At 38.4% G+C, this 26,993-nt stretch overlaps 1 protein-coding gene and 1 long non-coding RNA gene across 16 annotated transcripts in view; one reads left to right on the top strand and one right to left on the bottom strand.

Moving 5' to 3' along the window:
* TNRC6B (trinucleotide repeat containing adaptor 6B) overlaps positions 1-26,993 on the bottom strand; it is a 141,490-nt gene that overhangs the window by 73,383 nt on the left and 41,114 nt on the right. For 10 of the 14 annotated variants that reach the window (XM_037389273.1, XM_037389272.1, XM_037389285.1 and 7 more), the window contains one exon: positions 21,220-21,287. The exons of 1 other annotated variant lie outside the window; for it this stretch is intronic. In XM_037389273.1, the coding sequence (XP_037245170.1) occupies positions 21,220-21,287 (68 nt within the window). Of the gene's footprint in view, positions 1-4,171; positions 4,241-5,288; positions 5,509-21,219; positions 21,288-22,401; positions 22,423-26,993 lie in introns of those variants that run through there. 3 more of the 14 variants (XM_037389275.1, XM_037389280.1, XM_037389279.1) reach the window with 3 other exon arrangements.
* Positions 5,620-26,690, top strand: LOC119148745. 2 transcript variants are annotated; one of them, XR_005104482.1, is made up of 3 exons: positions 5,620-5,753; positions 21,075-21,186; positions 26,435-26,690. It is a non-coding gene; the product is annotated as an uncharacterized LOC119148745 (long non-coding RNA). The 2 variants fall into 2 exon arrangements; XR_005104481.1 differs by lacking the exon at positions 5,620-5,753 and adding an exon at positions 17,893-18,240.

Genomic DNA, 26,993 nt, shown 5'->3' on the forward strand with positions numbered 1-26,993 from the left:
TTTTGCTTTTTAGTTGCTGAAGTAACCATCCTGTTCAAAGCACACTCAGCTACAATGGAGCTCAGTATCAAAATAATGCTCTTCTGACACAAATCAAACAATGCTTATTCATTTGCAGAGAACGTATGTATCTACAAAATAGCTGAAATACTATTGAATACAAAATTGAAATATTTTGAATACAAAAAAGCTGAAGTGTTTCTTCTTTGCCAGATCACCTCCCTCTATTATATTTTGCTGCTCTTATTTGAACTACCTCAACATTTGTTGTCCTTCCCTACTGTTCAAAATGCTCTGAGTCAAGGCCTCACAAGTACCATCCTAAAAAGAGCAGCACTCCCCTGCTGGCATGAAATGAAACACAGTTGTATCTTTAAGCTTTGTTTTGGTTTTGTTGTAATAAATTCCAAGGCTACATTTCACTTCTGAAAGTCCAAATTCAACATAAATTTTTCCAACTACCAGTATCATAGTACTTGTAGATAATTTTCCCTTCCTAACATACACAAGGATCCCTTTAACTTCAGACACAAATTGTGGTACTGAGAGGAACAGTACTCAGCTCTTATGCGTAATTACTGCCTGTGGTTTTTAACAAGACTCCCCTCAGTAGTTTCTCTCCAGGTGTATCAGCATGTATTTTTTCATGCTCTTTAACCCTTGGTTTGATTTGTTCTGCCTTTTAAGATAATCTCCTGTTTTATTAATCTATCTTCTCTTAGGTACCTGAAAAAACTCCAGGGTTTGTACCTTATGTTTTCCACATGACTAAAAAAAGCTAACAAAAATTAGTCCTGGAACTACAGTATTTTGGAAGAGGATCAAGGTTTGTCTTTCAATTTGCCCATAGTATAATACCCAAATATCACATCAACCAGTTCTAAGTTAAGACTTTACAAAAATTATTATAAATGTGTAATTCTAGTAGCACAAGAGCATTTCAGCCCTAAACTGTAATGCCAGCATACTGTATATGACAGGAAAATAACCTTTAAAATTACAACATCCATAAAAAGGCTTAGGAGCTCCTTTCAAAACTGTGTTATAGCAATATGTACAAAAAATACCAGCATACATTCATGCTCCTCCCAAAAATATACGCTCTGTATCTACAAAAAAGAAAAAAAAAAACCCTGTTGTCTTCTTTGGTTGGAAGCCTATGTACAAAGGAGAAAAATTATTTAAGCAGTGAAAAGTGCTAAATGTTCAGGTCTGGAGCTGGAATTCACCACAAATACAGAAAGGCACCGTTCCTCTTGTACCCTCTTCCAACAATCATGGTACCATCACTACAACAAAACAGAAGTATTTTCAGTACATGTATTTTTCATCTCTATGATGCGTCAACATTTGCCCTCAACAATGAAATGGCCAGAAAGTGTTATCTTGACACCCAGCTTTAGATAACTTGTTTGACCAATACTTGAAACTGGCATATATAATCACACCGACTAAATACCAGTGTTACATTAAAAACTAAAACTGCTGTTCCTTGAAATAAATACTGAACTTGTCTTGCTTTGAGAAGCAGTAAATCTTTGCATTCACCTAAACAGAGTTTTATATCTGTTTATTGAATTAATTCTGCAGTAATAATTATAGCTAAATATTTTTAAGTTTAGCCACTTAAAATCTAAACACCTTCCTCAGCAGGATTCTTCTGAGTAAAAACATCTCTTTTTTTGCCCTGACACTACATACCACCCTTTACAAGACTTTCAGGAAGGTCACAAAACTAAAACCCAGATACCCACACCTGATCCTCTTGACAGGGCACAAAGTATAGCTTTTTAGAGCTAACCACTGTATGTATCTTATTTTCCTTCCTCAAGTTTTGAGCTGTTTAAATAGCAAACCTATACTTAACAAGCTGAAACAGCTTTTAGAAAGGAGGTAGGTTTCTTCTTAATGAATTAAAGCAAAAAAAACCTCAAACTTTTCAGTTATAAAACAACTGCCAGCTGAAAAGATTATAAAATGTGCAGATTCCAACAAATATTGTTCAAAATAAACTGTAAACTAAGCTTCTTGCCTTCCATCCTGGTCACCAAAAGGAAATTAGATCCATAATGACCAGAATTACAGAATTCTGCTTCGAGGTGCAAGCCACAATTTTTTGCAGGGTTACTAAGAAATGTACAGATAAAAATTCCCTTCCATTAATACACGAATTCTATAGATCTTTTTTCATTTATAGATTTCGATGCTTTCTCCTCTACTCAGCCACCTACTAATAAGTAAGGGACAACAGTTTCAAAAGGTTAGGCTTAGCTGCATCCAGCCAGCAAAGACTGCATGATCTTATGAAGTTTCTTTTTTTTTTTTTCCCCTCCCCAGCAGGAGAGAAAGAGGCTTATAAAAAGCCACTGAAAGTAAGCATACTGATTTTTCAGACACTTGTTTTCCCTGAATTTTTCTCCCATTAAAACTACAGACTCCTGTATAGCAAAGCTCAATAGTAATAAGGCTTTTCTTGTCAATTATTTCTCAAGAATCTCTTAGATGTAGTGCAAAAAACTCCAGGGGCTCTGCTGACTACAGACTTCACTGTAGTTTTCAACTTACTAAAACAGTCTGCTTTGGAAAGAGACCGATTCCTGTAGATACCAATAACAATCGACATACAAATGCAAACAGAAAAATCAAATAAAGCTTCCGAACCCAGTGTCATCACTCTAAACTGAATGAAGCAAAAAAGGCTCCACCACCCTAACACTTCTGCAAGCTTCAGATAGGAACTGCAGCTCTAGTCAAGTCTCAAAACATTTTGAAGTATTTTGTTCCCTTCATACTGCAGGAACATACTGAATGCAAACAGCACTGACAACTGCCCAGACCCGCACATTTAAAATTCTACCATTTCACAAGCTGCAGAGTCCTCAACACACCAGATTTGATAATTGGTCCTTCCTATCCACAGTGTAGTGTCTCACAAAACTACTTAAATCTTTGACAGACTCTATACTGGAATAATTTCTATTCTGCTCAACAGCTGCTTTTTGTCTGTCCAGAACAGCATCTACAGCTATGAGCAGTTGCAGTTATTATAAAATATCCTGTATTCAATCTTCCCAACAATCAAGCTATACTAACATTTACATCATTTGGAAGTAAGCGACTGTAATGCATGAAGGCAAAAAATACACAGGAAAGGTGACTGTTTTTCTCAAGTGCAGATTCTGGGAAGGGTACAACCTGCAATAATGCCAACTCTAACAAAATTTAGGTTTTCATTACTTCCTCAGTTCAACAATCCTATGGTACAGCAATTACCATGTAAACTACAAATTGAGGTTTAGGTCCAGTAAATGCCAAATCTGAGAAAACTACTACTTCATATTGCATTTGAAAACAGTTCTAATGTCTAATTAAGATTGTCAATCAACAGGTATATTGAACATATTCTGGCTACATCAGAATCTCCAGTAAGCCCAAGAAGGTTTTGAATATCAAAAGCCATCAGGCTGCATCAGGTCAAAGACACAGAACATTTTTACAGTATTTCTCACACATATACATGCCAATAACACCAGGATGGAATCTGGTAAGGTCATTAACCCTAAACAGGGAGAACATATTATTTCAGGTATGACCTGGGTTATACATTACTATTAAACTTTTTAAGACCAAAATTATCAGCATGATACACTGTATCAAATTTGTGTGGAGTTTTTATTAGCTTGCTCTAACTTAAAATAAAAATCACACCTTTAATTTCCACGAGAAACAATATACTGCAGAATTATTTCAAATATTTGCGAGCCAGTGGAGCAGGAAGCCAGCGGGGGGGCTGGGAAAAGCCCTGATATATACTACTACAAGATTATCATGAGGACAGTCAGATGTATTTTCAGTAAAGGTATCCAAATCTGTCTCCTCCATTTGTGTTTAACTGTATAGCTGTAAAGCCACAAAGAAATACAAAATATAACCCATCCTGTCAGTTTACAAAGTTGACCTGCTAACCATAACCAATGCACACATACACTGCAATGGGAAAGTACATTCACATGATTATTCACATAATAATCTGCTGCTTAAATACCCAGCTACAAAAAGAAAAATATCGTAGTACAAGGCCTATCAGGAAGGGGTGAAGAATAATGTATACCACCATGGAGAATTTTCTTCACTTAACCTTACTGAAAGGCGCATTACATCACACTCTTACAATGCAGGAGGAGGGGCCTGTTCTCAGAAAGCAAGCTTCAGCTATTCCCCTTTAATTTTCTGCTTGGTTCTGGAGGGAGATGCAAAAATAACTTGAATTTAATTTTTTAGTAACATAGAAGACTGGAAAAAAAGCGAGAAAACACAGCTTTTTACCTACATTTACTAGCGTGCAGATCAACACTTGTTTTATAAAGAATGCACAGCAAAGGTGTAGAGAACATCTGCAGTACCCAGCACCTTACGTTTGCAAGCTTGCAAGCGTGCATTCCTAAATATCTGCCCCGCATATCATCACCCGCTAGACCCGCTAAGCAAAGAAGGGTCGCCTCACTTCGAGACCACTGGACACGATAGGTCCAATTTTCAAGCCGGCACCACCTCGCACGCCTAGCTGGCGTTAGCTCCCGATGCCATGTTTCTGGGGCAGGAGCATTAGGTCCCAACGCCGGCCGAAACGGCGGGTCTGCCCGCTACGGGGAGGGGGAGGGGAGCGGCAGCCCGAGCCCGCGCAGGAGCCCGGCGGCGGCGGCGGCGCGCGCTCCGCTCGGCAGCGCTCCGGCAGCGCGGGAGCCCTCCCAGCCCCGACCCGCACCGGGCGCCGTACGTTTGGGTGGCGGTTTTAGGGATTTTTCCTTTCTCCCCAGGAAGGATGGCTCGGTGAGAACACTTCCCCATCCGTCCCTCGTCGGACCCAGCAGCAGAAAGAATGCAAACCCATTTTTATATATGCAAATTTTTGCAGCAGATTTAAGACCTTCGGATGCTGTGGGGCAGAAATCACTGTTTAAGCCTCTATTTAAATAAAACAAGAATTTCAGTACTATCTTGTACTTCAGCAGCTTGGAAAACATAAACGATCTTCTGCAATTTGCCTAAGTGTTTTAAATTACATATCTCTTCAAAATCCACATACACTTCTACGGAGCCCTCCCTTCTAAAAAGCCCTAAAAATCCACTAAAAGTGCTTTACACGTAAAACCAGACAACATCTGAAGCAAGTATTTGTGCTAGAGAAAACGCCTCTGCAAAACCACGGATGAAAACCGTCAGCTCAGGCTCTTAAAATTTACTGATAGGTAAAAACAATAATAAAAAAATATAAATGTACCACTAACCTCATAAAGTGCAGCAGTGCTTAAATCCAGCGAGTTGAGGCATACAAGGTAGAAATGGAAATGAAAAAAGATCCAAAAATGATTTTGTGTTTGTTTTGTTTTTGTTTGGTTTTTTTATTATTATTATTATTCTTATTTCAAATGTTCAGAAACCAGCAGAGACTCTGTCGGCCATTTTGGCTTGAACTCCCTCACTCTCTCTCTCCCTCCCTCCCTCTCTCTCCCTCTTGCTCTCTCTAAAGGAAGAAGCTTTTTGTGACCTTCAAATAGAGGCAGGTCATGTGACTCCAGGCAGGCTGTCAATCACGAGACGGGGCCGGCCTACTTCCTGCCTTAAAGGGACAGCACCCTGCCGGCACCGGGGGACAACTTCTCCCCGCAAGCAGCGCCGTCCTGACGCGCACTCCACCCGTTTGATTCTTCTCCGTTCACCATGCCAAGGCCACACGAGAAAGGGTGAAACTGGTGAGCCGTGAGTACATGAGAAACTCTGCTGGAGCTTTTCTCTTTAAAATTAGATTTAAAAAAAAGTAGCCAATTATGCTAATTCCACATTAAGGTTGCAGAACTGATAAACGGTGAATGATGAAATGTGTAAGTCCCACTAACCACACACACTCTTCTGTGGTGCACCGGGAGACTGATGACCCCAGCACTTCCCTCGAGGGGAAACCACATTTTAAGAAGCACTCCGTCCTGATTCAAGGACAAGAAGTTCATCTTCAGTCCACAATTAATCCAGGCTGTAACCAGACTGTCTACACGACATGCACACATGAACCTGAGGTCCAGGTTCAGACGCACGAACACCTGCCTGCAGGACAGCAGAGCAAACTCTGTCTCTCCTTGACTGTTTTCAGTCTCGGGCTGCAACTCAATCATCAGGCACACATCTGATAGTCTCTCCCCACCATTTCCACAGATAAATGGTCAGACAGTTGAAAGACAGAGTCCCAGCATCTTGCAACATAAAAAAAAAATAACCCTGCAGGATGTTTCCAGACATCACCTCGAATGTGCAGAAACAGTAAAGAATAAAGTTCAGAAACAGGATATGGTAAGGCACGTATGATTCTGCTGGCAGGAGAGCTGCTCCTGAGCCAGACCAACACAGGTCACAATCGCCTGAACTGACCGTGAATGGAACCGTGCTCGCTGAGACAACTGACAGCGGCCTGGGAGGCTCAGCGGAACACTCAGGATCAAACCCTTACACACACAGATTTTAAACTCTGTGCAGTTTTGCACTATAACTATGTAGAAAGTAAAAAAGACTATACTAGCAGTCAAAAAACACTGAAGAATGAAACTAACTTGAAAAGTCACGGGAGGGCACTCCGTAGGAATGAATTTGGGCGGGTCAGAAGCTGCACATCTTAGGAGTGAGAATAAAAATCATTAGTGTATATTATATAATACTACATAAGTCATTGGCTAAACATCATCAGGAGGCTATGAATTGCTAATATGGCTCAGGTTTTGACATTGTTTGTTCCTACTACCTTTGTGGTAAGGTACAGAAACTCTCAGACAGGGATTCCCCCCACTGTTGATTTCTTCAACAGAACTGCCCTGTAACCACCCCTACATCTATCTCTGCAGGCTCATGAAACTCTGGAAATAGCTAATGCATACTGCATTAACAGTTACTTGATGAAATAAAAGCAGTTAGATGCTATTCAGGTTGCTCTGTCTAAACCAGAGCAGAGAATCGGCCTGCTGGAATTAACAGCTTGCACTGCTTCGTGGCAGGGCTAATCCAAACATGGCAATTTAGGAAATGTGGTGAAATCTCAGGGAATATGTTCTTATTTGTGGCAAGACCCAAAAAGAACACAATTGCTCTGAATATCTAACACAAAATCCAAACGACTGCTAGGGATCTGATTTACACAAAGTTTCATAAAAGCGAATATATACATATGAAAAAGCTATTCCCCTTCTAAAAATTACATCAAGTATTGCAGCTGCATGTTCTATACATGTTCACACTGATTATGACAGTATGTACTAAGATACAGATAATTTTACTTCCTCAAAAGCCAAATTGTTTTATTCAGACTTATAAATCCTCTTAATTTCAGTAGGGCTTGCCAGCCCTCCATTCTGAAGTCCTGGAAGCTTTTACCTCAAGGAGTTGATAATACTGTGATGACTTTAAGCAACCAGCATGCACTTGAGTTGCTGTGTATCAAGTGCAGATCACTGCTCTAAAATTTCACCTTGTCAAGTGTTCTATTGATAAAGCTTTTTTTAATCAGAAAACTTTTTTGGGGACAAGCAAATAACCAGTGAACCAAAAACATTTAAGGAGGCCAGTATGGGCAATTCTTAAACAACTGTAGCATGGATAAAATGTTTTGGGTTATTTAGTTCTGTTAAAAATGATGGACTATGGGCCTAACTTTTACCTTGACTAGTTTGTCTTCCATAAAAAAATCATGGTCTCCAGTTGACAAGATGAAAACTATCCATTTTGCCTCCTATAAAATTGTATTTCAAAACAACTCCAAAATCTTAATTTTAACATATAATAAATTAAATAAATGCTTTAACTGAATTTTTTCAACTAAGCTAACAACGGAAACATACCTCATTATTTATCAATTCCCATTAGCCTATTGGTTAAGATGGCTCACAAAACATTAGGCGTTTTTGTTTTAGTTTGGGGTTTATTTGTGCTTTTGTTTGTTTATTGTTGTTCTTCCCTGGGGGAGGGTGGGGTTTTTTTGTTGTTTTGTTTTTAAAATGTAGCATTTCCCCAACCAGAATTGTGGAAGCACAGCACAGTAGTTCAGAAAACAATGTAGCATAAAAAATACACAGCACACACAAAAACTGCACATGCCTTTTCAGAGGGCAATTGCACTTTAAAACCTAACCATTAAGCTTTCTGATACTAACAGTGCTGTTAAGAGCTAGTGTTAATAGGTTATATCCTTGTTATGTGCTACTAACTTATGTGATTACAAACACTTCATTTCTAAGCACCTTCCATCTGAGGATCATAAAGCACTTTAAAAACTTTAATGAAGCTTCACAGTGCTCCTATGAGGACAGTATCCAGTATGAGCAGACATATACACACACACACGCACATTAAGAGAGATGCTTACAATCACGGATTCTCAGTGCTCATATCTCAATTGAGACAGGAGAGGAGTGGGGTTTTTTAATTCACATTAAGCTGCACAGTGGTTGTAACAGCTCATCTTTTCTGATAACCTTTTGATAAAAATCAATAAATTAGCCTTCAACATTATGTAGACAGGCATGCTCCAGTGTCCACTAGACGAGCATAGGTATCAACTCTACCCTCCAGTTCTCATCTCGGAAAGGAGACCTGGTCTGTCTGATCTGTAGATCTTTACTCAGCTTTAAAAGGATTTGAGTTCATCCAGTCCTGCAAAACTCCCTGTCTCATGAGCTAGTATTTTGTTTGGGCTTTAAGTCCTACAGTTTGATGCCATATCTTACTTATTTTGAAGGCCGTGCCCTCACCATCCTACAACACTGGACTCCACCCACTGGGCTTTCTACATTGCCCATACATATGTGGCAATACATTTAAGACATTTTATTCCCTTATAAAGTTCTTAATTGCTGATACTGTGAAAGCAAAAAAGCCAGTTCAGCTCCTCCTAACAATTCCTCAGCAGAAACCTCAAACATTAACAAGTTTCTCATAGCATGAATGCCTTCTCACCAACTGTTCTTGCTCCTGCTGGTGAAGAATTTGCTTCCTGAAGTCTAAGAGGCAAAAAGGCAGATTTTTTTTTTTTTTTTTTTTTTTGCTAAAGTGAACTGAAGCCTACATGCCCTCTTATCCCACTGCAGCTCATTAGTTTGATTTCCCTAGACCTCCCACCCCCCCAACCCCAGAAGGGGCATGCATCAACAGATACAAGATAGACAATTGGACACTGATTCTTCCCCAGCTCCCCAACCAGTGGACCAACTGACCTCAATTACAATCCTAGCCAGCACACCTCTTCAAGTTAACAGGGATCAGAAAGGTCCCTTTTTCTTTCCTGAGATGAAGTTGAAGGTGTAACAGGGACATATAGAGCTGCATAATTTCTAATAATAAAAAACAAGCACAGAAACCCTTAAATTAAGGAACAGTATTAAGACACTTAACTATTCCTTGTGTGCTCTACCAACTGCCATATGATTTATTTCAAGAGAACAATTAAAAACATTAAGGTTAGCACCAGGAGTTCAAAGCATCTTGCTTCCTACACTTGGTAACAACTAGGAACAGGCATCTCAGACCTGGATAACAATAGTTCAGATCACTTCTTTATTTTCTCTGAACAGAGATGCTGAATGACCAATGCTTCTGAAACATGAAGATGATATCTCAGTCCGGCAGTATCAATATATTATTTTCTTTAAAGTCTTCACAGCAATTGCACATAAGCCATTGTGCAAGAGATATGACCTCTCCTTCTGCAGGAGTGCAAAACTTTAAAATGTTTAAGCATTCTTCAATGACAAAATACTGATTCCTAAGGACTCACCCCCCTTCACATTGAGTGAGTAGTGAAACAATTTATGGTGCAGAATTGTGAGAACAGCACTTAACAGGGGTTTTTAACTACAGTAACCAAAAGTATAATTTAAACTCTTCAGACAAAAATACCATTATGAAAAGCATCTTACAAAGGAAAAGCTCGCTCTACTTCTGAAAAGGTTACAATAGGTTTTGCATCCCTTACACAGACACCTACCAACACATTTTAGGAATGAGCATACTACCATTATTATTCAAAACTTACATGGCAACAGTGCTTTGGAGCCACATGAAAGCTCAGATCTCATTCATATCTTGCCAGGGACAAAATAAAGAATACAAGGCATGCAAACTTCATAGCGTATGAAATTTAAGAACTATACATGACTTCAAGGCCAAGCCAGAATTCTGACCATATACATTAATGAAGAGCTCACAGAAAGACGACGAGTCAGAAGGAAAACTTCATTCATCAAACTTTGGGAACACCCACTTTTCCACCTATTTTTTCTTCAGTCTGCCACAATACTTTCCGTAGCTGTTCAACCTATAAATAATCCACCGCTATGCCTTCACTTCAGTCTCAAGTGCCCTTTCCAACCTGGATAAAGATGAAGCTTTCTAGCTGCCTTGTAACAAAGTTGTTCCACGAACAATGGAACTGAAAACTCATTTCCTGTGAATCTCCATCACACAACACCAAACTACCACAATAAACCCAGCTTCCTGCACAGCCAGTCTCCTTTGATACCAAGGCTCTACCAGTATATTGAGCTCTATGTACATCTCTTCCCATAACTTCTTTTTACCTCTTTCAGTATCTGGGCAAAAAATAGTATATGCTGCAGCTAATCCCAAAACACACATGATGATTAGCTATTAACAGACATAACCAGAACAGATAATCTTTTGCTTTGTCCTAAGCCCTTCTTTTAGTGAGGATATGGTGCTTACGGACATGGTTTAGTGATGGACTTGATAGTCCTGGGTTAACAGTTGGACGTGATGATCTCAAAGGATTTTTCCAACCTAAATGATTCTATGAAATTAATTTTGGTCTCTCCTCCAGGCCTTTACTAAAGTTTAACATATTGGTAATTACAACTATACTGTAATTTCTTACCCTTCTACCTTACTCGACCAAAACTGGCCAAGAGACTCTGAAACTTACCTTGGAAAGATACAGACATGGAAAGTAATTGCACGAGACTTAACTACTCTAGGAATTGAAATGAACTGACCCCAAATATCTTAACCCATTTGATCAAGTCCCCCTCTAAATACTGAATGAGTTTTTACACCCATATCCTTGGAATTAAACTACTATTCCTAGATGTTGGTTAACCTGCTCCTTACTATCATCTCAAAAGCTTCTTGACTTTGGAGACTATAATCCTACCCTAACAGGTCTTCCTCTTCCGTTTCTATAATCCTATAAACTGCCAAAATATCAGTGAAATAAAAACAGTTTATCCATTTTATGCAATTCTATCTACGCCAGTGAAAAGATAATACTTCTTTCAAATAAAGAGAAGTTCAGGGAAATGGTATAGGATATCACTCCACCCATATATACAGCAAGTGGCTGCTTTCTAATTGTTTACAGCATGTGAATTACTATACCAGTTAGATGATTAACCGACATTCTATCAACAATAGCTGTTACTATGCATTTCAAAAAGAGTAATAACCTCACTGGTTAAATCCTTCTTTCCCTCTGTTTAAGCCTTGAAGCTGTAAACATTTTAAAAAAATAGCAGCAAGCATCTTCATCTGCCAATGTTAGAATATTTAATTAAAAACTTACCTTTCATATCTATAAACACTTTACCACAATGGGACCTCTTATTATATGGAGCCTTTAGACGCGCTTCTGCTGAAATTCAGTATACTCACTCAGGTTTAGTCTGCTCATGCAAAGCATTATGGGAGATCTCACAAAAAAAAGACAAGGAAGATTTTTTAACTGAAAGAGTTGTCTTATTCTAGTCCATTTACCCCTCCCCCCCCCCCTTTTTTTTTTCACCTAAAAGGAAGCTATACTGCACTTAAGATTTTATTTTTTAATTCTTATTCCTTCATGGAGAGATAGACCTCTCTACAAATTGTTCTAACTTGCCTTTAGTTTTAGTTTGGGGAGTTCAATCACAAGCCCGGAAACCTCTGAGCAAAGGAATTTCTGGCATCTTGGTTGGAGCTGGCACCAACCCATTTTCCTTTGTTCTCATTAAAGGAACGATAATATGCTAAGTTAAATAAATAAATAAAAAACAAAACCAAAACCACACCCCAAAGTAAAAGCAGAATACAAAAGGAATGCATATTCAGTGGATTACTGTAAAAGAAGATTTCCCTAATTCGACTCATTTTTCTAATAAAAGCACTATTTATTGCTGCAAAAATCTGTAAACTGATCTTTCCAAGTGACTTGAACATCTTCCCTAAGTAATTTGCCTTCTTCATGTACAGCCCTTCAGTTTGAAATGTCAGGAAAAGAACAGCTAGCTATCTGTGCAGAAAATTCTACAAGCTGTAGCTGTCACAAGTACTCAAATGCATACAATAACCTAAAAACAGTATGAACCCCAAATACGATCAGCTTTGACGAAGAACAAAGAGTCCAGCAAATTTCACCTATCTAAGTACCAGTAAAAGAAATCATACCAGCTCTCCAGATCACAGCATGTCAGAGAGGCGATGCCATTTAAAAGCTCCCAAATATCTCTGTAAACAAGTTTTTAATTCGTACCATGCTGACCACAGAGCACAGTATTTTTAGCCATACAAAGTAAGTTATATCTTCAACATGGAATGAAGAACTTGCTTTTTTTCTTCTCTCCCCTTCTTGAACCAATAATGGTCCCTCTCTGAAGGGTCTAGATGGGATCTGCAACTTAGAACCCAAGTTCTTGGACTTTTAAGACCATTTACCTTTTTTATCCTTTAACCTCTGATATCTCTAAGCCACAGTGGATAGCCACCAACATTTCTACTTTCTGGACACTGGAAACAACAAGAGAGCACAAACTCTAATATAGCATACATCCATTAGACACTTTTTCCCTTCCCCTCTTTATCTCCTTGAAAGGAAGATTCAACCATTCATCTGGGTGTATACACAAAAAATACCAAAGACTTGAAGAATGCATTTGTTCTTTGGAGAGAATGAAGCAGAGGGAAAAAAGCACTAAGTAACCTAAATTGGATGCAAAAAGAAAAAAAAAGGTTTTAGGACTGTGCTTCATAACATTTATGATCCCACTGACTTGTGCTAACAATCCAGTAAGTGAATCCTTAGCAAATCAAAATGTGTGGCACTAACTTGGCGTAGATACCACAAAAATCCCTCTAGATTAAAATGTATTTTTACATTAAGAATATAGACAAAACACTCATTTAGACAGGGCTCAAAATTACTAACAGCCCTTAAATGATCTTGCCTGCTGTTCTTTAAGTCTGTTATCTCTCTCCCATGTAAGATATCATCCAACGGTTGCCATCTAAATAGCAATAAAATGCTGAAAGGAAAGCCATGTCCAGCCTTCTATATAAGTGATACATCAGAAGGCAGTTACCTCAAGGCAGCTCCTGATGAAATGGCAGCTTGGGAGAGGGAACAGCCACTAATCAACCAAACCTAAAAAAAAGACTTCTTGGATAATGAACTTGACATGTCAATTGTGTCCGGTAGATAGTTTGCTTCCTGGAAAGGGTCTAGAGGACGGGGGTGGAGGAGGTGGTGGTGTCTGAAATAAAGGGGCTCTAGGATTTTAGGAATTTGATCAGTATGCAAGTGCTTTCCCCTTCAAAGTACAGTAAGTTCTTTAAGACAGCAGTAAATCAGAATCCCCTCCTTTTCATGAGCAGTAAGAATTACTACTAACAGTAATAATTAGAGAAACCAATGGTATCAAGGACTGTATGTGACACTATCTAGTCTGAGTATTTTGCAATATCATATTTATAAATCAAGCAAGCTGGAATGGAAAATATACTTTTCTCTCATTTTGAAAAGACAACAAATATAAAGAAGTCTCCTGATCAGATGAGACTACAAATTCAGAAGCTGGCTTTGTGTACTTCCTACTCAGGACAAATACATGAGTGGGGGTAGAAGAGGGGGGTGGGGCATGACACCCAAATAACCTAGCTTGTTATTACCACAAGATATCTAGAAGAAAGCATTATAAAATCCTAGGGAAAAGCAGCACCAAACTACTAGAATGCACACTGTCCACAAGTCTTTTCCTCTCTCAATACTCAACAGCAGTGTAGGTTAAACACATTAGCATAGTGGGAACTTAACTTTCAAAATTGACTTTTTCTGTGATCTCCCATAGCTTCTCCCCCAGCCCCTCTCAGTCACTTGGCCTCTGTTTTTCCACATATTGAGAAAATACTTACAAAATAACAGTACACTTAATGATGTAGGTTAACTGAGGTACACAGAAAGCCTGTATCTGTTCATGACAAAATAACTCATACAGTACTACATGCTTTGCTATCTCCTAATTTATGGTTTGAAAGGGAGGAAAAAAACAACAAAACACTGAGGAGGTAACATGGGAAATCTCAAAACCCATAGAATTACAATTGAAGATATTTTCAACACTATCTTGCAGAAGTGAATACCCAATTTGAAAATTACTTTTTGCTTAGAATACTCTGATTAGAGTTCTCCTGTGGGTAATACCTCTACTTTAAGTAAAAAAAATTCAAAATATTTAAGTATAACTTTAAACTGGTAAAATACGGAAGACAATTGATGTAACTTACGGCATTTTAAAGTGCTTAAATATAAATTCTGCATGTTTTTGTTATACTGTTCAGAAGTACTGTACAGTAAAGAGTGCAAGCCAGCTTTTCCAACATTATTGACTTACCAGTCTTACAGCTAAAACACAGTTACCTCTACCGATAAAGAATTCACTGCTGTCTCATCCATTTCTACCCACTCAATTGCACAACAAAGGGCAATTCTTTTTGCTATGCCTCAGGGTCCCCTTATATACACAGGTAGGGTTGTCTTCAAATGCAAACTTGTCCTGCCACACACTCCACACTGCAGAAAGTAAAAAGCCTTCTATAACATGAAGGTAATGAAAATATTCCTTAAATCTTTGTACCAGTTTTCTTTTTAAGTTTTAGTTTAATGGTCTCCTGCCCTCAAATATCCTTTTAAATCTCCAAGACCATAAAAGTAAAAAAAAAATTCAAAGTTAGAACTCTCCTATTCAAATGCCAATACCGGAGCTAGCCTGAATTATCACTGAGACTGAAGCATATTCTGACGTGCTAGCAGAACTGCAACACCCTGTGATAAAAGTGGCTGGTATGGCCACTACAGACATAGCATGTGTCTCTGTGGTGGCTTGTTAGGATGTGGGACAGAATTTGTTTGGGGACATTCCTCTAATGAGCTAATTATTCCACACACACATATAGAACAATCAGCAATGAAAAGAATCAGCTATGCCTTTACTTCCGAACATAACTGTTGATGTTTTCAAGGAAAGACATAACTTGCTATGAATTTCAACAGAATCTGGGGCAATACCCAAATTTAGGTACCCCAAAGCTGGGTTGATAATCTGAACTAGGATTTGGAGGCTACTTTGAAAATCCCAGCATCAATCTTCTCAAAAAAAAAAACCCCAAAAAAGCTTCTGCTTAGGTTGGTATTGTCAGTAAATTAAAAGAGTGCAATGATACTCAAGACAAATCTTGATACCTTCTGTAATATGGAATGCCCTTAAAACATCAAACAAAACCACTGTTGCATTTAGCTAACTGTTTACTTTCAATTTGGTAAGACGTGTTTTATCCTACAGGGACAAAAGCTATGGCTAGGGTCCTTCAAGGGATTTTTAAATGTTAAAGAAACCCTTCAAAAGAATAACAGTATCTGACATTTTCCACCAAAAAAAGCAGATATCCTCAGGATATACCTGCAGCTTTTTTTATAGTTCTCAGCAACACTATGAAAGAGTAAGATAGGTTGTTTTATGCCACTGTGGCAGTGCTATTTACATGTGGACCCGATCTGGCAGACTGCTGAAAACAAAGGAAGACTGGCCTATTAATTGGCTCCTTATTTTGAAGTACAAGGAAAGCCTGATAGAGCTTGTTTTGATTAGTTTTAAAGTGACAAAAACTAAATTGGGGGGAAGAATAATTCTGCTGTGTAAGCAAACATAGAAGTTTTAATGAAGACTGAACTAGACTTTCAGACACGCACACTGGAAGGTGAAAGGCAATGGACATAAACTGAAAAGGAAATTGTTACTAAATATTAAGAAATTTTCTTCACCATGAGGGTGATCAACCCAGCAACAGATTGCCCAGAAAGGCTCTAGAACAATCTGGACAAGCCTGATGCAATTTACGAATTAGATCTAACCTTCAAATCTGGCCCTCCTTTGAGCATGTGATTGGATGAGATGACTTCCAGAGGTTCTTCCCAGCTTAAATTATATTAGTCTATCATTCCTGTTTCCAGCTTAGACCATTTTAGCTACCAGTTTCTTTTAATTGTAGTGTTACATAAATCCAGGAAGACATTGAATATTCCTGCTGAAATGTCAAAAAATAATGTAAGAGAACATTATCAAATTTAAAACAACTTTGTGATCCTCACTAGTTGCAATCTCTTCCTGGCGTTACTGCAATTTTGGAGGGTCTCGTTAAAAACTCTTGCCTCAGAATCTACACATTAAACTATCAAGCCAGGGAAAAGGCTATTTAGTAGGTCTACCCAATGACACTTTGTAAATTATGTAAATGATCTTGCTTTGCTATCTTTCTTACAACATGAATCACTTCCAGATGTATAAATTGCCAAGACAGTTGAAGGCTCTTCTCTCCTGTCATTACAAAACAGCAGGTGGGGAATAGCCAGCTGAGTTACTTCAGAGAGCAGTAATAGCTTGGCTTACCTTGCTAGTAAACATGAGTATGAACTTGGCTCACTTTTTGGCTGAATAGTCACTGTCAAACAGACTTATTCATGTGTCAGTCAGGAATAGCAAAACATATACATTTTTCTTATTAAAAGGAGCAGTTTTTCATTACACAATTGCTTTCACTAATAGATCAAGGTGCCTAAGTTTCTGGTGGTGACAGCAGGGAATAATTTATTAGCACAGGCAGAGCTGCTAATTAATACTGCTAGAACTGGGAGCACAACCTCAATTTAAGGACTTGAGTAGAATTTTTCTACCTTTTTTGGGGTAGCACATAAGAGAAGCTGCTCTCTGCTCATCAACAGAAATCTGTTTCAGAAAGATGTTTCTCGATCAAAGTTGCCTGTTAATCTTTGCTCTAGCAGTGAAAAAGTCAAAGACCTGTTACAACTGGTAAAGCAACAAGAAGCTACTGCCATAAAAAAATTTAAATATTTTGGGGGGAAATAATATTTACTCCTTAAGTATGGCAATTCAGGTCAACTCCTTCATAACAGATGAAAATATGAGAGAATGCCTCTAACAAAATGTCCATCTGCAATTAAACATAATTACATTGACCTTTCTCCAAACTTTTCCTTTGGGAGGAAGAGAAAGGGGTTCCCTACCAAACATACTAGTCAGAGTACTTAAAAACTGGGAAGTAACAATTTCTCAAGGAGTCCATTAGTCCTCTGCTGGAGTAAGAAGCATGGTCCAAGACGGACAATATAGGAGCTGCGAGCTGCAACTATCTGCAAGCTCCAAGACAGCTGCAATAGTCCAGGCAGACTCATTTATTTTGAAGTGTAGGTTTTAGAGTAAGTGGCAGCCCTCACTGCTACACAACCATGACAGTTTGCATAAACTGCACATCTTTCGCAGGACTTGAGATGATTATACCCATTCCATATTTTACTCATACTAAGGATTTTGAATAGGTAACTTGTCTTCATACTTAGCTTCAATTGAAATCACTTATATTCATGTTGTAAATGATCAGTTGAAGATTTCTAGAGACATGTATACAGTCTAACAGGAGAACTCCTCCCCACAAAGCTGACAGATACCAGCAGACAGCAGTTCTCAGGTATCATTCTACAGTTCAATCAAAGGATTTTAAAATACTGCAACTTTAGTACAGTAAGTCTGCCCAAAAGAACTGTTCAGTACAGAAGAAAGCTTTGCGAGACTGAAGCAGGGTTTTGTTTTTGGTTTGGTTTTTTGTTTTGTGGTTGGGGTTTTTTTTCGGGGGGGGGGGTGTGTGTGGTGTGTGTGTGTTTAATACTAGAAGGTATTACTGCAATGCCAAGTTTTTATCCTGGAGTCAAACTGAGTTGAAATACTCCGTTGCATTTCAGAAATAAAGTGCCAGAAGTCATCCATGGATGCTGGCTCCTTGTAATCCATTATGAAGCTGTACTTCAGCAAAGGAAATTTCACATGAAACTGGAGCTAGGCAAGAACTACTGCTTCCATTGAAAATCTCTCAAAAGTAACTTTTTATTTCTGTTCTTTCATTGCCCACTCAAACTGTGAGTCTCTTGGGTTGCAGTTAAATATTAAGAAATTTCTTGGTTTGTCTAGGAGGTTAACACTTGCAGACTGCTCCAGCACTCTGGGGCAAGTTAGCTTTCTTGCAGGTCAGCTGCTGAAACTGTATCTTCTGAATACTTATTTCCTCAAGAATCTCAGTACAGAGTTACCCAGATCAGGCTGCCTATGAAAGGCAATTAGATTATCATGGCCAACTTTTCAGGAAAGCAAATCAGAAGCACACAACAACAACAAAAGCCAATGGCAGCAGCACCATGCCACCTCCCAATAAAAAAACCAAAAAAACCCCATCTGCACAGCTGTAGAGGCAGTAAACTAGGAAATGTGGTAACAGCTGGAAAGGGAAGGAAGCATCTTCAGCTAGTGCAGCTATTTCTGTGGTGAATGTCTGTCTCTACAGTTAAACTTATGATCTAGTTTTCACTAACAAGCTCCAATTTTATTTCAAACCACCTAGGAGGACAACAGTAAACACAGGTATGCAGAATCACTGCAGATGGAAGGGATCTCCAAGATCATCAATCCCACCTCCCTTTGCTCAAAGTATGGTTAACTACAGCAGGCTGCTCCGAGTTGGGTCCATCTGGGGTTTGAGTATCTTAAAGGATGAAGGTTCCCTTTCTGGGCAACCTGTTCCAGAGGTCTGACCACATTTCGCAGTTCAAAAAAACACAAATTTTTTTTTTCCTTATATTTGAGTGGAGTTCCCCGTTTTGCAGTGTATGTCCATTGCCTCTTGCTTCTTCACCAGACACCACTGTGAAGAGTTTGGCTCAGTCTTCCTTAGTCCCCTCATCAGGTATCTATACACATGGATAAGATCCTCCCCCCAAGTCTGCTCATGTCAAGGCCAAACAGTCCCAGCTCTCTCAGCTTCTCCTCCTATGTCAGATGCTCCAGTCCCTCTCTATGGCCCTTCACTAGACCCACTCCAGGATGCCTAACTAATCTCTAATGCCAGTAAGTAGTAATACAAAGGGGCAATTTCAGATTTTTTTCTTTTCTTTTGAGATCTAAAGCAAAAGATCTGAAATCAAAGCAGTTTTTTGAAGTCTCTTAAGAACACAAATTACTGATCCTTTTTGTGATTATCATTTGTTTATCTCAGATGCCAGATCAACGTCACTTACAGCAAGAGGTAACAGACAATTTTGTTAGGCAGATGAAAATTTGAGATTGTGGGCAGAAAAGGATTCAAGTGACCGATTTAAATTTAAGAGCAACACCCACAATAGAATTTTGTTGGCATTATGCCACAGTTGAACAAAACAAGTACCTTCATCTCTCAGTTGCACTACTAAAATTGCACCTTTAGACTTTTATCAAAATACTAACAACATTATTAGGAGTGATACTCCTTAGGGAAGGACATGTATGACAAAATCCCAGCTGTCACCTGAATTCAAATTTCTTCATTAAAAAAAACAAAAATCCTGCCTATCACTGACCTCATATTCTCTTTCTAATAATGACAGTTCTGGAGAAGAAAGAGATGATGTTGTAAAGCACTTGAAAAGCTCTAATTAGAAATCAGGTCAACTGTAAAGCAACTCTAGTTTGCACTTGCACCTAAAATAAGACAGCAAACACAAGGCTATGATAAATCCCATACAACATCCCTCGTATTATTCACTACAATAACGTATTTTGTTAAAGTACTAGGTATCTAAAGAAACAATTCAGAGGAGCAGAAACCTAACTCCTACTTTTTATTTCTGCACTGATTTTTCTTCTGGAATTTTCTGAAATTTTCTACTTCAACAAGCTTTGTATCTTGGTACCACAGTAAGTTGGGCAGTCTGAATAGAAAGAAATAGCAGCAATTACTTAGAAGTTTGGCTTACTTCCATGATGGAAAGAATGTGCATGTTCAGCACTAGAACTTCCCTGAACTCATCCTGGCTGCCTCAGAAACATTTTCTCATTGTTGCAGAGGCAGTAGACTTAGAGTTGCTACCTTATCTAGATGGCAAGGAAGACTTTCACCCCAAGTCAAACTCCAGCCCTTCTGCTAAAAGTGTACTGCTGATCAATGAGAACTTCCTCCTTCTCATCAGGAGACATCCAATTAGACAGGGGCAGGGGGGGGGGCGGGGACAACACCCCAACAAACACCCCAAAACATGAAAGTTCTGTGCTGTGGATTTCCCAAAGACCATCTTCTTGCTTGCTCCAAAAGGCAGGTCAGGAAAAAACCCCCACTTTATTATGATATCAAAATTGAATTACCATTGCAGTAACTAAGAAAAGAATATGGAAGACAACCTGCAATACTTCTAGGACAAGGCTCTGTTCTTCCCATCTGAACAAAAACCCAGGGGAAAAAACCCAACCATTACTGGATTTCAGTTTGAAATCATATGAAAAAGCCTTTTGCTAATGGAAATTGGTCATTTGCTTCTTTGATCAAGCTTCTTTCCCTAAAGCACTGTGTACCAGCATCTTAAATTGTTCATCCTTGAAAGAGCATTTTGTTTATAATTTCTGTTCCTTTATTAAAACGCGCTCTAAAGAAGTAAGGATCACATTTCAAAGAGGACCAATCTACCATATGCACACCAAAAGGAAGGCCATGGTTCTATGATATTTCACATTATTTCAGTGAAAAGCTGTATAAAAACTTCATGTACAAACACACTACCTGAGTGCCAAGCTTCCAGAATGATTATATCTTTTACAACAACTTCTGATTTACCTTCTGAAATTGCAATGCACTTTTGGTATGCTTTTAAATTTAAGGCAAATCAACATCCTGCCTTTTTTTCTTCCCAGCCACTATCCACTATTATATATGGATATTTAAGGAACCAAAAGGGTGAGCACCAAATGAACAACCAATGTTCCCAGCACATTTAAACAAGAGTGCTTCACACCATTTACTACGGTAAGGCCCTTTTTAAATAAATGTGTGACTCACTGTTTGTTTTCTTCACCAGGAGGTGGAGTCTTGCCATGCCCCTCCATTACAAAATCCTCATGTTCCATCTGCAAAGGCAAGCATTGCAGGTCAGAAATCGGTGGAGCAAAACGCACATCACCTAAAGTGGCCCTTTTGTATATGCACAAACTGAAGACACAGTGGCTGGTCCAGAACAGATCATGTAGTTTCTTAGCAACATATGTACATCTCCAGCCCCATTGCTATGGTATCATTTTACAGCACATTTTTCAGAAAATCTTACAAGGGAAAAAAGAATTATTTAATGGCTATAGCAGAAGACTATCAGTGAGGGTATCTAGATTCTAAGTTTTGCTCTGTTACGGACTTCCCTTGTCATTCTGAGTAAGTATGGCTTCTACCACTTCTTACATATAAAGCAGGAATTCAAAAAAGTTCAATCTATCAACATCTCTGGAGAAAAAAAAATCAGAATTTTCAAAGAAACTTATCAACCACAGACAGAAACTGCTGTGAAAGCACAGTACTTTGTGAAAAGTAACTTTTATATGAAAAAGACACTTTCACTGCACACACATAGCTTAGTGGGGTAAAAAAAGAGGCCTAAGGGAACCTCAAATGGATGCAATGACAACATAAGGTAGGCATTTCCTTTGGCTCACATGTTAACAGATTCCAAGGGCACTAAGGAAGTTTTCTGTTTAATTGTTTGCTTTTAAAATACAGTTTTAGCATACATTTTCAGTAATTTCTTTGGCCAGAAAGAAGAATTACATTATACTTGATCATTAATTAATTATGCACTCTTCATTTAATTACTTAATTCGGCCAGAATTTCTTGCACAGGTAGCAAAATATTCTTCTCTTTATACAAAAATTCAACACATGCACTTCGTATTTTATATAAACATCCAGATATAGCAATGCTCTACTTCATGTGAAGCCAGCAAACAGGCCACACTGCAATACTCAGTAAGTCATACAACAGAGCAACTAAATCATAATCACACATAAATCCATGATCCACTACATCAAACTGTAAAGAGGAAAGAAGCACTATTCAGTCAGTAAAGATAACATGGTTTAGTCAGTCTTTGAAGGAGTGAAAAAACCCCAAACCAAAACAAACCAAAATCCAGCAGCCACTTTCCCTTGTGCCCCTACCCTCCCCCCGAAAGAGTCAAGTTTACTCATTTGTACCTTGATCCTGTTGACAGGTCAGAAATACCAACAAAACCCATTATCTGCATACTGACATCTAACAAGGATAACAGAAACGATGTTATTTGCCTGCAAAGACACAGCCCTAAGCAAAACCACACATGAACCAAGCAACTGATGAACTATAAGGTGGTAATAACCTCTACAAGACAGATAATCAATCAAATACATCTTATTTCACATTTGCAAACATGTACCCATGCAACCCACAGTCAAAACAGCATTTTGATTTAAAAGCAATGTTTGAAAGCAAGAAAATTTTGCATTAGTTTTGTAAATAATGCAGACCTTTATCCATGTATTCCCACCATATCAGACACACTGAAACCTATTTGTACCTCAGTCCATGCCTGAATCTCAAAAACTCTTAGCATCTGGACTCAAAACTGTCTAGCTGAAGAGAGAGGTATTCAGTCCACCAATTTGTGAGGATTTTAAAACACAAGTGTGATAACCAGTAAAATAGCCAGAGATTGTGGCTGTATCACAAAACAGCAAGGTTCATGAGGGAGGTTAAGTGTTTAAGAGTTATTCTTACACAACCTGAAATCAGGAGGCATTTTAGCCTGTTGCTGGTATGAGACAAGCACAATTCATACGTTGGGTGAGCAAGGAAACAGTTTGTGGCCAGTACTGGGAAGAAAGATGAAATACAGCCTTTGGGAGTAAAGAAGCACTATATATAGCATATATAGTGCTAAACTAACAAGATTCTCATATAAAATAGAAAATCAATCTAATGAAGCTGTAGAAAAGAAGAGATCATAAAAACTGAAGTATAAAATGGCAATGATTTTAAAAGCAACAGAATCTTAGAAAGGAATAGGAAATTATTTTATTAGATCATAAACAAGAAAGTTGAATGAGAACGGAATATCTAGTAGACCACCACCAGGACAAGGCAATCACTGAAGTACTGCCAATAGAGCTGTTGCTTTAATATGAATTTTATATGAAGAATGTGACATAGCTGTTCCAGACACATTATCATCTAGCATGCGTATCTAGCAAAATTACCATTTCAAAGAGAAGTGGGCAAATAATTAAGAACAACAAATCCCCTGAGCTGGAAACAAGAAGATTGTAGGTCCAGGCACAAACTCTTTTAAAGCAACTAGAAAACCCCATCTACTTTAAGAAAGGTTAGTCACTTGCTCTACTCGGACAGTAGGCAGAAGTATCTAAAATGACTAAAATATGTTATAAAAACTGAAGAGTATATGGTATGATTATGTCAGCACTGAAAAAAAGAGCTGGGCTTTGTGTAAATTACAGAAAGGCAATGACAAAGTTTCTCGAGTTCACTAAAAGTTAGTCACGGAGTGAGAAAGTACTCATGAACATGGAAACTGTACATTTTCACTGATAAAAAAGCTAATAATAAAATGCATCAAGACACTAAAAGAGGACATGAGCACTCCAAGAAATTGAATATTAGTGAACTAGAAAAAAAAATATTTTTAGAATGGATGAACAACTAGACTGTTAGAAAACAGTTTGCTGGTCAGGCTCAGAGGATAACAGTTACTCTGTTTTATGCTGCCTGGAGGCTGGTATCAAGTCAGGTGCTGCAGGGGTCTACCCTAGGACAAGTCCATTAAACAACTTTACCAATAACTTGAAAGACTGGTAAGGTGTACTCTGGTCAGAATTTTAAGATAATACCTAACTGGGGTGAAAAGGTTCAGGCAACATGTTCAAGGGTGGGGCTGCCATTCAGATGGACCTAGACAGGCTGGAGGAACAGACCCTACAGGAACTGTATGAATTCAGTCAGGACAAACACAAAGCCCTGCACCCGAGAGGCCCCTGGCAATGATACAGGCTGCAGACTGACTGGGGAGCAGTTCCATGGAAAAGATCTTGGCAGATAGCAAGCTGATCATAAGCCAGCATGCCCTGGTAGGAAAAGTCAACAGCATCCCAGGCTTTACTAATAAGAGCCTTTCCAGACAAGGGAACCGATTACCACATCTACTTACTGCTTATTATTCCAGATATGGTCTAACACACCTCATTTGGGGCACTGTGACAGGACAAGACGCAATGAGCGTACTGTTGAAACAAGGGAAGTCCAGACTGGAGATGACTCGTCTTCACCATGAGGACAGTCAAACACTTAAAAAGATAGCTCGGAGAAATTTTGTAGTGTCCACACTTCAATGTTTTCAAGGCCAGACTGGACAAAAATACCTCATAACCTCGTCTGACCTCATAGCTGATTCTGCTTTAAGCAGGAAGCCAGACTAGAGACCTCATGAGGTCCCTTACAACCTGAATTTCCCATGAACACATAGATTCAGTAGGAGAAAAAAACCCTACCAAATTCTCAACCCAGCAAAAATCTGCATTTCAGTGTGGAAAGGTCTAAGAAAAATATCTTAGAAAGTTACATCAAAAAAACAAAAATAAAAACAACCCCCAAGAAAAAGCTAAACTATGCCAAACAGTAATACAGGAAGAAATACTGAAACTACTATAGCAGAAATATAGTATGTCTTCTTTTAGAATACTGTCTACAAGTACAGGCAGCGAAGGCTCAAAACCCTTCCACAACACTCTTAAAATGTGAAAGCTCAGAATAAAGAAAGGTCTGAAGCTGAGGGAAAATTTTACATGAATAAAATCCAACATTTGGGCTGCACATCTCCCTCAATGCAAGACAACACGACTGAGGCATACACAAAAAAAGCACAGTTTCACAGCGTTGTAACAAGTATCACCCCTTTGCTACCACAATATAAATAAAATTGAACCCACTCACAAAAAAAAAAAAAAAAAAGAGGATATACAATTATTTGGAAAATATACTATCTGTCACACAAAAAATTAGTTGTTATACAACCGACAGTTGCAACACCACATTTCACAAGTCCTTGTGGTTTTTATGTTTTATGTATCTACATGTATGAAGATTTTTTTTGTGTATTAGAGGATTACAAAATAACAGCAATAGAAGCTTTTCCATTTCTGGCAATGAGATAATTTTTACGAAGTGAAAGGGGAAAAGTTATATACATAAGATCATTCCACAGGCCTGATCCAGATCAGCAATTTTTGCATTCCTCTTTGCAGAACCTTGCCTCTAATTTTCTTTTGGTCACCTGCATATGTTAAACAATTTCATGATTAGTAATTTGCATTTTTCACTTTGAAATTTGCAGGGTTTAAAATTTTTGTTAGAAAATACCACACAGTGTATTTACTGTTCTAGAAATTCTAGAAAAAGGTTACAAAGTAATATTCATTTCCAGTTTTCCCTGACATTTAAAAGTCACTTTACTGGGTAGTTCATCTTAATTCAAGGAGATATATCTGACAAACATGATTTGTTATAAAACTAATTAATGAGCAAACTGCCCCAGTACAATTCCATGGACATTGTTTACATTTTCCTAAAACTAGTTCTTAGGCCCAGCTATCTATTTTTGAGAGCCAAAAAAGTACTTAAAAATTAAAATATTTAGGTCTTATTTTCCTAATGACAATAGTAACATCCCACTGCAGAAAGACGAGAACATGTTATTTTAAGTTTTTGATTAAATGGCTACCTGAGGATGAACTGGAGAGGAGCAGCACATAAAAGCCACAGTTAGCTGAAAAAAATTCTTCTCTGCTCCTTCACCCACGGTTCTTATAGAATTCTTATGCACGTTTCTTCCCCACAAGAGTCTCTGTGTCTCTTCACTCTCTCATCACTGTTATCATGTTGGGCACTCATTTAGTCTTATTTTTAAGGAAGCTGGAGCCCAGAGTGCTCACTCAGTTTCAGCCATACACAGCATACAGCAACCACAGCAGATCTGGTTAACTGCAAGTGTTCTGAACAGGCGTATTCTAAATCTTTAGCCTCTCTTGCCCTACACCTGTAGAAAATGCAGCTGTCATGAATATGTAGAAAGAGTGGAAGATGGAGGTAAGACAAAACTCTTGCACCTAGTGTATTCCTTCCAAGGAAAGAAGGAAAGGTGGAATGGCAGAGGATCTGAGACACTTTTGCTTCTCTTAAAAGGACTGCAGAGGGAGCCATTGATTCCAAGAGCAGGAATCAAAGGAAGCACACTCCACACCTGTTTCTCCTGGCAAACGACTGAGAAAGCTTCAAGATTCTGGCAGCTGGAAGCAGGAACCAGAAATAGACCCTTAAACAGCAGGGGGAAAGTCAATAGAAAACTTGCTTTTTTAAAAAAAAAAGGAACCGCAAGTTGTTGAACTCTGTATTTTATTATTTCACAGCTTTTTTTCCTTAAAAATCTAGGCACTTGTGAATACCCAAATTTTGACAAAAGTTTATACATTGAATGTTCTAAAAAGTAAAAGACAAATTGTTTTAAAGTTAAAAAAGCTATTCACAATTAGACACTCAATACTTAATTTTCAGAAAATGAAATATACCAGAAGGAACCTAGACATAATAAACTATTTCTTTTTCCAGAAGTGCAACAACTGTTTCTACAGTTTTATACCCCTCTTTCTAAAAATATCTACAGTAAGACCCTAATGGATTTGATTAATGAGTAAACCTAATGTGGAGTTCCTAGATAAAGTCAGCCACACTTTGGAGTGTCAGA

The sequence above is a fragment of the Falco rusticolus genome, chromosome 5 (genome assembly GCF_015220075.1).
Source record: "Falco rusticolus isolate bFalRus1 chromosome 5, bFalRus1.pri, whole genome shotgun sequence".
In the NCBI taxonomy this organism is placed as follows: domain Eukaryota; kingdom Metazoa; phylum Chordata; class Aves; order Falconiformes; family Falconidae; genus Falco; species Falco rusticolus.